Genomic DNA, 12,767 nt, shown 5'->3' on the forward strand with positions numbered 1-12,767 from the left:
GGGGGGGGGGGGGGGGGACAGGGAGAGAAGGAGACACAGAATCCGATGCAGGCTCCGGGCTCCGAGCTGTCAACACAGCCCGACGCGGGGCCGGAACTGACAAACGGGGAGATCATGACCTGAGCCTGGGCTGAAGTCGGATACTTAACCCACTGAGCCACCCAGGTGCCCCCCCCACCCCGCCCCCCAGACACTTTACGGATTCTTAGAGTGTTTGTCCTAAAGTCTCCTTGGACCTGTCACCTGAGGTGCTCGCTCACAATCCGTGTTCTCAGATCCCACCCCCAAAGAACCCTGCTTCGGGAGGGTGCCAGAGACCTTTTTGAGGAGCTCTTGGTGTTTCCTCAGGGAGTGGGGGTGCCGTGTCTTACCTACTGCTTCCTCACAGCGGTGCGGGAAGGCGGTCCCCATAGGTGCGAAACAGGACTCCGTCGGGTCCGCGGTCACACGGGTGTGATGGCAGTAACACACGGGACCCGTCGATCGGCTTTCCTGACCGCGAGCACCTGTGTTCGCAGAACACGTGCGCGGCCGTCGTTTGGGGGTCCCCTCCCTCTACCTGTGAGGGTCCGCGCAGCTGGGCCGTCTCCCACACATCCCGCTTCCTCCGCTGACGCGTTCCTTGCCGTCCGGCGTGTCCAGCCCCCCCCCCCCCCCGGGGGACCCGTCGGGCCCCCGCTCGCCCCCCTGCGGGTGGCCGAGCGGCGTGTGGGCTCAGATCTGGGCTGCCGCTCGGGCCTGGGCCGAGGGTTCTGATAAAGCAGAGACGTCTTCGGGCATTAACGGGCACCCTTAACGGGTCCCCTGCTCTGGGCCGGCCGCCCCGATTCTAGGCGTGAATAAACCGTGGCCTCAAGGCGGGAGAGCCGCAGCTGGTGACCCCGAACGGGCCCAAGGGTAAAAAGCAAGAGTCACGGGCGCCGTGTCGCTCGGCTGCCCTGCACTCCGAGCATCGGCCCCACCTGCAGCTCGGATGACCCAAGTCTCCTGCTGCTGCTCCGCCCTGTGCTCCTCTGGCTCCTGAGCCGCCGCTCACGTTCTCTCCGTGAGCCCCTCGGTGGTGCGGTCGTGGCTGTCTCGCGGGTCCTTCCACCAGGTCTTGGCCCCAGACCCACCTCTTGGCCGCACTCTACGGATGCGGCCCGTTCAGTCCTCGTTCCCGCTGCCCTCTGCCTAGCGCCGTGAGGCCGAGGGAGCGGCCCGGTGTCCCCAGAGGGTCTGCCAGGTGCTTAGAGACGCCCGCCCTCCGGCCAGGGTTGATGGGTCCGGGGGAGGACACCCAGCCCAAGCCAGGCCAAAGGAAGCCCTTCCCGGAGAATGTCAGGAAGCCGGCGTCCTCTGCCATGGGGGCCACAGGAGAGGACGCTTCGGTGCGGGGTGGGGAGGGGGGCAGCGTGGTCTCCACGTGGAGAGAGAGACTGCGCCTCGGATACAGAGTCAAGCAGAGACGAGACTCCCCCCCTTTCTTGACTTAAAAATGGCATTAAAAAAAGGAATCAACTAGTAGAAAGAAAACAGAAATGCCCCCTAACACAAGACCCAGAAAACCCTTCTGACAGCAAGACCGTAATCCGTGCTTTTCAAATCTATTACACCGATCCTACGTCTTCCCCGCCGCAGACACGGAAACCTGTCCCCAGATAGCCCGGCGGCAGCACCCGCCATCCACTGACCGGCATCGACAAGCAGGGAAGCCCCCGGCCGGACTGTAGAGACGCAGGGTCCCCGCTGTCCCCAGACCTCGCGGGCAGCTTGGCACACAGCGCGTCCTTCATAAAAACGAGCTTCGGTGATTCTAATTCCGTTCTCGCCTAGGTCCGAACCATTTCTTTGCTCATAGAAGAAGGCATTTTCCTGCTCTCCGGATCCCGGGGGGACATTATTGGGGTAGGTTCACGGGTCGGTGGTGTTGAGAACCAAGTAGTAAGGAGTCCGGGAGATGGTGGAATACAGAAAACTGGAAAAGCATGAAGCAGGAACCTGCAGAGTGGGAACGGAAGGTCTGAAGGACAGGAGCAAATTAACGGCATCGAGGTCAAGTCAAGTCAACCTAAACTCTGAGGGTAGGTACTGCCCCCCGCCCCGCCCCGCCCCGTAATAAGCACCTTTTGTTCAGATCATAAAGTGTATCTTCCCTACACGTGTAGACAGAAAACGTGTACAGGTAAGAAAGCAATAAGCACCCGTGTGCCCACCACCCAGGCCAAGAGGTAGAACGTAACTGTCCTCGGAAGCCGCTCTGTGCCCTCCCTGATTGAACCCCCCCTTCTCGGCGGTAACCACTGTCCTGCAGTTGGAGTTATTCTGGTTTTCTTCCAGTCGCCACGACCTACGTGTCCCTGTGCTGGAACGGGGAAGGGTGGAAGGGAACAGGGAACCTGGAAGAGTAATGTGTGTTTACAAAAAAAGTAGGGCTCCTGCTGGCTCCGGGGGCTAAGCGTCTGGCTTTTGACTTGGGTCCAGGTCATGATGTCACAGTTCGCGGGCTAGAGCCCCGCATCGGGCTGTGCGCTGACAGCACGGAGCCCGGAGCCTGCTTCAGATTCTGTGTCTCCCTCTCTCCCTGCTCCTTCCCTGCTCACACTCTGTCTCTGTCTCTGTCTCTGTCTCTCTCAAAAAGGGTTAGGGGCGCCTGGGTGGCGCAGTCGGTTAAGCGTCCGACTTCAGCCAGGTCACGATCTCGCGGTCCGTGAGTTCGAGCCCCGCGTCGGGCTCTGGGCTGATGGCTCAGAGCCTGGAGCCTGCTTCCGATTCTGTGTCTCCCTCTCTCTCTGCCCCTCCCCCGTTCATGCTCTGTCTCTCTCTGTCCCAAAAATAAAAAATAAACGTTGAAAAAAAAAATTAAAAAAAAAATCAAAAATAAAGGTTAAACAAAGTTCGTGCATTTAAAAAACAAAAAACTGTTGGTGACTTTTGCCAAATTGTTCACAAAAGCACGTGCCCACTGACACCCCTCAGGCCGACAGAGTACAAGAACGCTGTCTTACTCCTTCCCCAGGACAGCATAGCCTCAAACTAAAAAAAAAATAAAATAAAATAAAAAAAAAATGTGTTTGCCAAACCAATAGGTGAAAACTGCTATTCATTATTTTGATTTACGTGTGCTGATCAAGAAGGTCGATTTTTTGTTCCAGTGTACAAGAATCTGCCACACGATGAAGGCAAAGTGGTACATTTGATGTAGAAAACGAGGCTTAATCAAAGAAGTCCCTTTGGGACAACTGGAAACAATCATCAGAATACCAGCAGACCCTCAGCTGTCGACCGCTGGGGGCGGGGGGAGGTCGGACACCTGCATGTAAAACGACACCAAGAAAGGCCTAGGGTAAAGCCAGCATTTGTCATCTTGGAGCGAGGGAGGCCTTTCTCCCCTTCCCTGGAGCCCCAAATCGGAGACCATAAAGACAAAGAAAAGTTTCCGTAGGGTCAAAAATAGAAAACCACAGGCCAGCGAAGACAAACCGGGAGCAGATGCCCGCAGCCCAAGAGCGGCTCATCTCTGTCCCTACAGAGCTGGCCGAAAGCCCTAAGAGGCTGGCGAGGTGCTGAACCCCCGGGGCTGCTGGGTCCCTCCCCAGGTGTAAAAACACCGACAGGTGGCGGGGGAGGGACTCCTGGCGGGGAGACAAGGCCATGAGCGGACCAGAGCAGAAAAAGACGTAGGTGGTAAAGATTAAAAAAAGAAAAAAAAAATGAAACGAGAGAGAGAGAGAGAGAGAGAGAGAGAGATGGCAGGGGTGGGGGCGAGAGCGAGAAAGTGGGGGGTGGCTGCCCCAGGCCCAGGAGGCCGCGTGCCGCGCCCCCTCCCCGGGAGGCGACCTCTTTACTCAACTTGGCTACGGAAGAAAACAAAAGTCCTTGGGACTTACCGGTGCAGGAAAGAAGGAAGTCCGTGGTGGTTTCTGGGCGCCTCGTCATAGGAGAGCTCAAATCGCCTTCTCCTCTCAGAACAGAGGCGACAAGAAGGTGAACCGGGACGGCAAGTCTCCGCATCAGCCAGGCACAGACAGGACGTTCCAGGGAAGTTTCTAGGGCGTCGTGGGCTTGGCTTCGGAGAGAGAAGGTGGCGCGGCTTGTAGATCCTGCCATGAAGATTCCTCTGGTGATTCTGGAAGCCCGGGGAGGAAATGATTCCGACCCAGAGGAAAAAACCACGGCCAAGAACTCCGGGCTCCTCAGCGGTCGGCTGAAGCCACACTCTTCACACAAAAAGGCTGCAAGAAACAGTTATAAAATGTTGCGAATTAGAGCCAAGATTTCATACTCCGAGCCTCTTACTGACTTTTGATTCTTATGGTATTAACACATAGTATCTATACGAGTCATATTGAAAGTAAGTGGAGCTCAAGGGTTGTTTTTTTTTAAAAGCCCACCAGAGGGGCACCTGGGGGGCTCAGTCAGTCAGGCGTCCGACTTCAGCTCAGGTCATAGTCTGTGAGTTCGAGTCCCGTGTCGGGCTCTGTGCTGACAGCTCAGAGCCTGGAGCCTGCTGCGGCTTCTGGGTCTCCCTCTCTCTGACCTTCCCCCGGTCACGCTCTGTCTCCCTGTCTCAAAAATAAACATTAAAAAAATAAATTTTCTTTTTAAATAAGACTGAGCCAGACGGATATCCCTCGTTTGATCCTATTTAATAATATGTAAAACTGATTCACATATGATCAAAGTGAAATTAATTTTCTCCCTGCGGTCTAAACGTAGAGAAAACAGATTCCTGTATCTGATCGTGATTTCTGTAACCACATCACCTAAACATGGGGAGAGGCTCTGTTGGGCAAGAATCTGAAACAGGAAATTGTCTTCACTTTATCCCAAACCTGGGTTTTGTTCTTATTCATTCTTATTCATTCATTATCAAAGGTAAGTGCCACTTTGTATGTAAAAGTAGGGATGTCAGTACCCTGAGGTAGAGGGCAGCAGTGAGAAGGCAGCGAAAGCCTGGCCCCCACAGCGGCCCAACGCCCCGGTAGCTTTATAGGTGAGTTCTCTCAAACTTCCTTTCTTTCTTTCTCTTTCTCTCTTTCTCTCTTTCTTTGGAGACAGAGACGGAGCATGAGCGGGGGAGGGGCAGAGAGAGAGGGAGACACAGAATCGGAAACAGGCTCCAGGCTCCGAGCTGTCAGCACAGAGCCCGACGCGGGGCCCGAACTCACGGACCGCGAGGCCATGACCTGAGCCGAAGTCGGACGCTTCACCGACTGAGCCACCCAGGAGCCCTTAGTTCTCCCAAACTTTCAAGGCACGATCATCTGATTTCACACAAGTTCTCCCGAAAATAGAAGAAGAAGGCGGCAAGCCAACTCGTTTTACGAACTTCTCGCTTCAGCTAAGGTGAACACGAGAAAATAAAAACACAGGCCTCATTCACTTCTGAACATAAATGTGAAAAATCCTCCATAAAATATGGGCCAACCAAACCCAAAAGTTGACCGAACTAGAAACTGCCAATTAAGTCAAGTGACTTAAGTCAAGTGTGTCCCACACGTGCAAGGGCAGAAGGCATTTCTCTCTTCCCAACAGAGCCCCGTCTTGTTGAGACGCGGAGCGCGTGCCCAGCCCCGGGGATGAGCCACGATGACGCACAGTGTCCCCGCTCTCGTCTGCCAGACGCTCAGAATGCAGTGCTGTCTTGCGGCCAGAAGCATGCTGCGATCCATTTCTGACCAATGTTGCCAGAAGTCGACCAGGGGACGGGGCTGCCGGGAAAGTCTGTCCTCCCCCTGCTCCTTCCCTGTCACCAGCAGATGTACGCCTTTAAGGCTGCCCGCCATGTTGCAAGCATGAGGTGACAAGGACAGGGACATGACAGCCAGTGTGCTAAGGATGGAAAACGGAAGGACAGGTCCACTGGATGATGCCATCCTGCTGCTAGGCCCACCTGAGAGGGCCCGTCTCCAGACCGCTGGTTAAGAAGTTAACACCCTCGGGGCGCCTGGGTGGCGCAGTCGGTTAAGCGTCCGACTTCAACTCAGGTCACGATCTTGCAGTCTGTGAGTTCGAGCCCTGCGTCGGGCTCTGGGCTGATGGCTCGGAGCCTGGAGCCTGTTTCAGATTCTGTGTCTCCCTCTCTCTCTGCCCCTCCCCCGTTCATGCTCTGTCTCTCTCTGTCCCAAAAATAAATAAACGTTGAAAAAAAAAAAAAAAAGAAGTTAACACCCTCAGGGGCGCCCGGGTGGCTCAGTCGGCTGAGCATCTGACTTCGGCTCAGGTCACGATCTCACGGTTTGTGAGTTCGAGCCCCGCGTCGGGCTCTGCGCTGACAGTGTGGAGCCTGCTTGGGACTCTCTCTCTTCCTCTCTCTCTGCCTCTCCCCCACGCACGCTCTCTCTCCCCAAATAAATACATAAACTTAAAAAAATTTTTTTCGGGAAACAACTTCCTTAATTTGAAAAGGACTTTTAAAAACCTCCAGTTCACATGGGTCATGACGCCCTCACTGTAAACACAGGAATAAGGCAGGACTGTCTTCACGGCAACACTGGGGGTCCTGGCCAATGCGCTAAGAGAAGAAAATAAAAGAAGCAGAGGAAAGGAAAAGATTAATTACGTGAGGGTATAATTACCAACGTGGAAAGCCTTGCAGAGCAACAATAAGCCACCAAGAGGAGAGTCAGGGACTTCCCTGGATGTAAGAAACATCAACACCAACAGCTCTCCTCACCCCCGCGGTACGAAGTCACAGACAACAAAAGGTCGCTCACAACAGTAACAAAGTCTCTCAAGTATTCAGAACTCAAAGTAATTAAGGATGTTCTTTAACTGTATGTAAAATCTTTACGGCAAAAATGTGAAACTGCTGTGTGTGTGTGTGTGTGTGTGTGTGTGTGTGTGTGTGTCTTTAAGTAGTCTTCACGGCCACCACGACCCTGAGATCAAGACCTGAGCTGAGATCGAGAGTCGGACGCTCAACCAACTGAGCCCCCAGATGCCCCATAAAAATGTGAAACTGTTGGGGCGCCTGGGTGGCGCAGTCGGTTAAGCATCCGACTTCAGCCAGGTCACGATCTCGCGGTCCGTGAGTTCGAGCCCGGCGTCAGGCTCTGGGCTGATGGCTCGGAGCCTGGAGCCTGTTTCCGATTCTGTGTCTCCCTCTCTCTCTGCCCCTGCCCCGTTCATGCTCTGTCTCTCTCTGTCCCAAAAATAAATAAACGTTGAAAAAAAAAATGTGAAACTGTTAACGGGCATGAAAGTTGAGTGTAAATGAAGAGATACACTTTTTGTTTGGATGAGCTGATTCCCGATTATAAAGATGTCAGTCCTCCCCCAAATAACCTATAAGTTAAAATTTTTACAAACTTGAGGAACTTCTAAACTGTTTATGACAATCTAGAGACGCCTGGCGGGCTCAGTCGGTAGATCAAGCGACTCCTGGGCTCGGAGTTGGGAGTTCGAGCCCCACGTTGGGTGTAGAGATTACTTCAATAAATAAATGTTAAAAAAAAAAAAAAGACAAAATGTTTATGATGGTACAAAGGTCTGCGAATAGCCGCATCGGTTTTGAAAAAGAGGAGGGAGTCACCCCGGCAGATATTAAAACATCCAACAGAAGTTACAGCAACAACAATTACACAAAAGCCCAACTGGTTCTGCTTAGTTGCTAAAAACCAAAGAAAGGAACCGGGTAAGAGCCATGGAGCCACCCGTGTGCACACAGAAGTGTGATACGGGCTGGGTGACCTCAGGGGGGGTGACCTCAGGGAGGACCGGTTAGATTAGCAGACACGGGGGGCCGCTGGGTGGCTCAGTCGGTTAAGCATCTGACTTCAGCTCAGGTCACGATCCCAGAGTTTGTGGGTTCGAGCCCCCCGTCAGCTCTGTGCTGACAGCTCGGAGCCTGGAGCCTGTTTCGGATTCTGTGTCTCCCTCTCTCTCTGCCCCTCCCCCACTCACACTCTGTCTCTGTCTCTCAAAAATGAATAAATGTTAAAAAAAAAAAACAAAAGATTAGAAGACACAAGTGGCTGCCTCCCTCTATAGAGAGAAAAAGAAATAAAGCCGTATCCCTATTTCATACCATGCTCGAAAGTAAACTCCGGGTGGATTAAAGACTCTAAAACAAAAGGTGAAAAACTAGAAAGTTAACAGATGAAAAGGTGGGAGAGTATTTTTGTGACCTTTGGGGTGGGACTTTCTTTTTTTAAAGTTTATTTATTATGAGAGCGACAGAGAGGGTGCAAGCAGGGGAGGGGCAGAGAGAGTGGAGGGGGGAGAATCTCAAGCAGGCTCCACGCTGCCAGTGTGGCGCCCGATGTGGGGCTAAAACCCACGAAGCTGCGAGATCATGACCTGAACTGAAACCAAGAGTCGGATGCTCAACCGACTGAGCCACCGGGCGCCCCTAGAGGTGTCTCACACCTCCTTCAGCCCGTGGAACAGGGTCTACCCCTTTAGAGCACGGCGGTGTTTCTGAGGGCCTGCTGTCCCAAAGTTTGCCAGCTAGAGGGGTGGACAGATGTTAAAACAAAGTGTCACAACGGTTTTGTCAGGCCTATAGGAATTTACAATACGGTAACTAATCCAGTCTAGACAGCTCACAGTTCACATTCCGCCCCACCGACCGAGGCCCACGCTTAGAGTCCGAGAGACCTCAGGAGAAGGCTCAGTTAGTGGCTTTGCCGTGAAAACACTGGGTAGAAACATTCCCTTCCAGCAGATAGCACTCAGGATCAGTTCCACGAAACTCTGCTTCTGAGTCTAATGTTCTGTTTTCATTGGGTTCTTTTGGTTACAAGGAAACGGAATGAACTGAAATCACCTAAAAATACGGTTTTACAATAATCGGCCCAGACGAGAGTCACCAACGGGTGCTGTACTTTGCAGGCCAGAGTTGAATTAGGAACAGGATATTTACATAGTGTCAGAACATCTCCCCACAAAAGTGCTTCTTAGTGAGAAAAGAGGAAACAGTATCTCGACGGTGGAAAAGCACGGTGGATTCCACCTTGACCAAGTATCAAAGTGAACAGCACCCCCGCAATAGGTCAAATTGATATGAAGTATTTCCTGATATGATGCCCCCAGAAAGCCACATCCCTTATGTAACAGTCATGCCGGAGAAACATACGGCAAATCCAATTGTGAGAAGCATCAGACGAGTTGAGGGAAATTCTACACAATCGAGGGACATTCTACGTAATTACTGGACTGTAGTTTTCAAAAATGTCATGGTCCCGGATGGGTTCCTAGACGTGGGCGGGAGGGTGGCGGGGGGAGCTACGAAGGACATTTTTTGGACAATTGACAAAATGGGAATATGAACTGCAGATTGGATCATACTATCCCATCAGTATTGAATTTCCACATTAATAACCATACTGCAGTTCTGTAAGAAAATGTCTTTGTTTTTAGGCAACACACGTTGAAATTTAGTGGCGATGTCTCCGAGTTAGTTCAGGGAAAACCCTTGGAGACACAGGAGACACAGGAATAAAGCCAACAAGACCAAATGTTAACAAGTGGGGAATCCGGGCCAAGCGGATCCGTAAGATTAACCCTCACCCGGTATGTTTAATGCCAAGTGTGAGAAATTGAGAAGCCTGCAGAAGGTGGCAATACCCACCAGGGAGATCTCCGCTTCCGGCAAGATGGGTGTGTGCTTCGCTGTTCCGCCCATTAAATCCAACCAAATCCGGGACATTCTATATGCACCCAAGAAGTGAAGGAATTTGCAACCTAGAAACAAAAACGTTTATTGCCGGTGGGATGAGCCCTTTGTGTTTTTTCGGTTTTGTGTATAATTTTTTTTTTAAGTTTATTTACTTATTCCGAGAGAGAGAGACAGAGAGAGAGAGAGCTAGCAGGGGAGGGGCAGATAGAGGGGGAGAGAGAGAATCCCTAGCTGTACCCCTAGTGCAGAGCCTGATGCAGGGATCAAACTCATGAACGGTGAGATCATGACCTGAGACAAGACCAGAGTCAGATGCTTCACTGACTGAGCCACCCAGGTGCCCTAATAGTAGTAATAATAATAATAAGCCTGCTCTCTCCAGCCAGAGGACCAGGAAAGGGGTAGCCTAAGAAGGCAGAACTTGGGAAATGGCCACTCTATTCCCGACATTCTACCACGGACAAACTGTGGCCACCCCCACACCAGCAGCCAAAGGTTGAGCCTAGATTTGCACCCTCCCCAGGCTTGTCACCAGGTGCCCCAACATCCCTGCCGGGCTGGCAGACTCTCTGGGAAGGCCAAGTAGGGGAGCAGGGACTTTCACCCCAGCCAGCTGGTAACCACAGGGGAGCCTGGATGTCCATCCCAGATTGGCCACCATGGGGCACCCTTCCCATCCCCACTGGGATGGCGTCAGGGGGCCCCAGGAGGGTCAGGACCGTCACTCATTTCTGCACCCAGGAGGTCATCCTCACCCAGGTGGCTCCCAAAGGACAGAGGTGTTAGGGTTCTCTGGGGAATATTTTATTTTTTTGATGTTTATTTGTTTTTGAGAGAGAGAGAGAGAGAGAGAGAGAGAGCAGGGGAGGGGCAGAGAGAGAGAGGGAGACCCAGAATCCGAAGCAGGCTCTAGGCTCCGAGCTGTCAGCACAGAGCCTGACGTGGGGCCTGAACCCACGACCCGTGAGATCATGACCTGAGCCAAAGTCGGACGCTTAACCGACTGAGCCACCTGGGCGCCCCTGGAAAATATCTTAAAGCAGCCACGATAAAAAGGCTTTAACGAGAAATTATGGATGTACTTGAAACAGATCAAAAAGAACTTCAGCAAAGGCACAGAGGGTCTAAGGAACTAAATGGAGACCGCAGAGCTGAAAGACATAACAGCTGAGATTACAGCTCAGGGAGTGGGCCCCACAACACAATGCGGGAACAGAGAAAAGAACCCGTGACCCGGAAGATACGACAATAGAAACCACCCATTCCGCACGACAGAGGGAAAACAGACTTAAAAGCACAAACGTCTCGGGGACCTCTGGGGCTCTAACAAAAGATCTGACGTTGTGTCATCAGAGACCCAGAAAGAGGAGGAAGAGGACGAGGCTGAAAAAAGTTCTCAAATGATGGCTGAAGACCACCCAAATCTGGCAAGAAACAGACACTCACACGTTGCAAGAAAGCAAGCGAACCCCCAACCGGACACACCCAAAGATAAACTCCCCTCCGACCCAGAAACCGCACTCCGGGGGCATTTTCCCAGGAAAATGAAGACTTTATGTTCCCACAAAAATCTGTATGTGAATATTCGTGGCAGATTTATTTGTAACAGCCAACAACTGGGATCTGCCCAGTCGGCTTTCAGTTGGGCAGTGGTTACACTGTGGTACTCCCCGCAATGGAATACTACCTAGCAATAAAAACCAGTGCACGCTACAAACCGCGAACCTCCAGGGGAGTGTGCCGAGCGGACAGAGTCGACTCCCAGAGGGCATATACTGTACGATCCCATTTATATAATGTTCTTTAAAAAAAAAATTGTTTTAACGTTTATTATTTTTGCGACACAGAGAGACAGAGCTCAAGCAGGGAGAAGGGAGCACAGAGAGAGAGGGAGACCCAGAACCCGAAGCAGGTTCCAGGCTCCGAGCTGTCAGCACAGAGCCCGACGCGGGGCTCGAACTCACGGACCGCGAGATCATGACCTGAGAAACAGTCGGATGCTCAACCGACTGAGCCCCCCAGGCGCCCCAACATTCTTAATGTGACAAGAGGGCAGAAATGAAGAGCAGAGTGGTGGGAGTCAGGGGGTAGGAAGGAAGCGTGTGTGGGTATACAGGGGCATCGTGAGGGATCCTTATGGTGAGGACAATGTCAGTATCTGGGTTGTGATATTGGAACTGGGGAAAGGGCACGCGGGATCTCTTATTTCTTACGACTGTCTGGGAACCTATAATGATCTCAAAAAAAGTTTCATTTTTAAAAATCTACCTGAAATTTAAAAAATACCTTTGTGGGGGTGCCTGGGTGGCTCAGTCGGTTAAATGTCCGACTTCAGCTCCAGTTATGATCTCATGGCTTGTGAGTTCGAGCCCTGAGTCGGGCTCTCTGCTGTCAGCTCAGAGCCTGCTTGGGATCCTCTGTTTCCCTCTCTCTGTCCCTCCCCTGCTTGCTCTCCCTCTCTCTCTCTCTCTCTCTCTCTCAATAAATAAATAAATAAAAATATTTTAAAAAAGGAAAAAAAATTTTTAAATACCTTTCTAAACAATACCACTTAAAAAAACTGGGGTGCCTGTGTGGCTCAGTCGGTTAAGCATCCAACCCTCGATTTCAGCGCAGACCATGATCTCACAGTTTGTGAGTTCGAGCCCCACATAGGATCCCTGCACTTGGGATCCTCATTTCTTCTCTCTCGGTCCCTCTCCTGCTAGCATTTTTGTGCTCTGTCTCTCAACCAACAAAAAAACACTTAAAAAAAGGAAAAATGGAAAATGCAATCTTTACCTCCTGAAGCTTATTATGTTGCAAGTAACAATTCCAACACCAATTAAAAAAAAAATTAGGTTTCCACTCAGTGATGTCAATGGTTTCTTTCCATTAAAAAAAAATTATTTCAATATTTATTTGTTTTTGAAAGAAAGAGCGCGAGCAGGGAAGGGGCAGAGAGAGAGGGAGACACAGAATCCGAAGCAGGCTCCAGGCTCTGAGCTGTCAGCACAGAGCCCGACGCAGGGCTCGAACTCACAGACCACGAGATCATGATCTGAACTGAAGCTAGATGCTCAATGGACTGAGCCTCACCCCCGGCGTCCTGCCACTTTTTTTTTCTTTCTTTCTTCCTTTCTTTCTTTCTTTCTTTCTTTCTTTCTTTCTTTCTTTCTTTCTT

At 51.6% G+C, this 12,767-nt stretch overlaps 1 protein-coding gene and 1 long non-coding RNA gene across 4 annotated transcripts in view; both read right to left on the reverse strand.

The window, feature by feature from the left end:
- CHRNE (cholinergic receptor nicotinic epsilon subunit) overlaps positions 1-411 on the reverse strand; it is a 6,209-nt gene extending 5,798 nt beyond the window's left edge. Inside the window, exon 1 of the mRNA XM_040452947.1 lies at positions 372-411. Coding sequence (XP_040308881.1) covers positions 372-411 — 40 coding nt within the window. The remainder of the gene's footprint in view (positions 1-371) is intronic.
- A 2,656-nt stretch (positions 412-3,067) lies between these two features.
- LOC121016067 (uncharacterized) overlaps positions 3,068-12,767 on the reverse strand; it is a 10,225-nt gene continuing 525 nt past the window's right edge. Inside the window, exons 2-4 of one of the 3 annotated variants that reach the window (XR_005784089.1) lie at positions 9,557-9,669; positions 3,870-4,214; positions 3,068-3,292 (exon numbers count right to left, since the gene is read on the reverse strand). This is a non-coding gene — a long non-coding RNA (uncharacterized LOC121016067). Of the gene's footprint in view, positions 3,293-3,869; positions 4,360-9,556; positions 9,795-12,767 lie in introns of those variants that run through there. The other 2 variants (XR_005784088.1, XR_005784087.1) reach the window with 2 other exon arrangements.

This window comes from Herpailurus yagouaroundi, unplaced genomic scaffold (genome assembly GCF_014898765.1).
Source record: "Herpailurus yagouaroundi ecotype Mexico unplaced genomic scaffold, PumYag 208, whole genome shotgun sequence".
In the NCBI taxonomy this organism is placed as follows: Eukaryota; Metazoa; Chordata; class Mammalia; order Carnivora; family Felidae; genus Herpailurus; species Herpailurus yagouaroundi.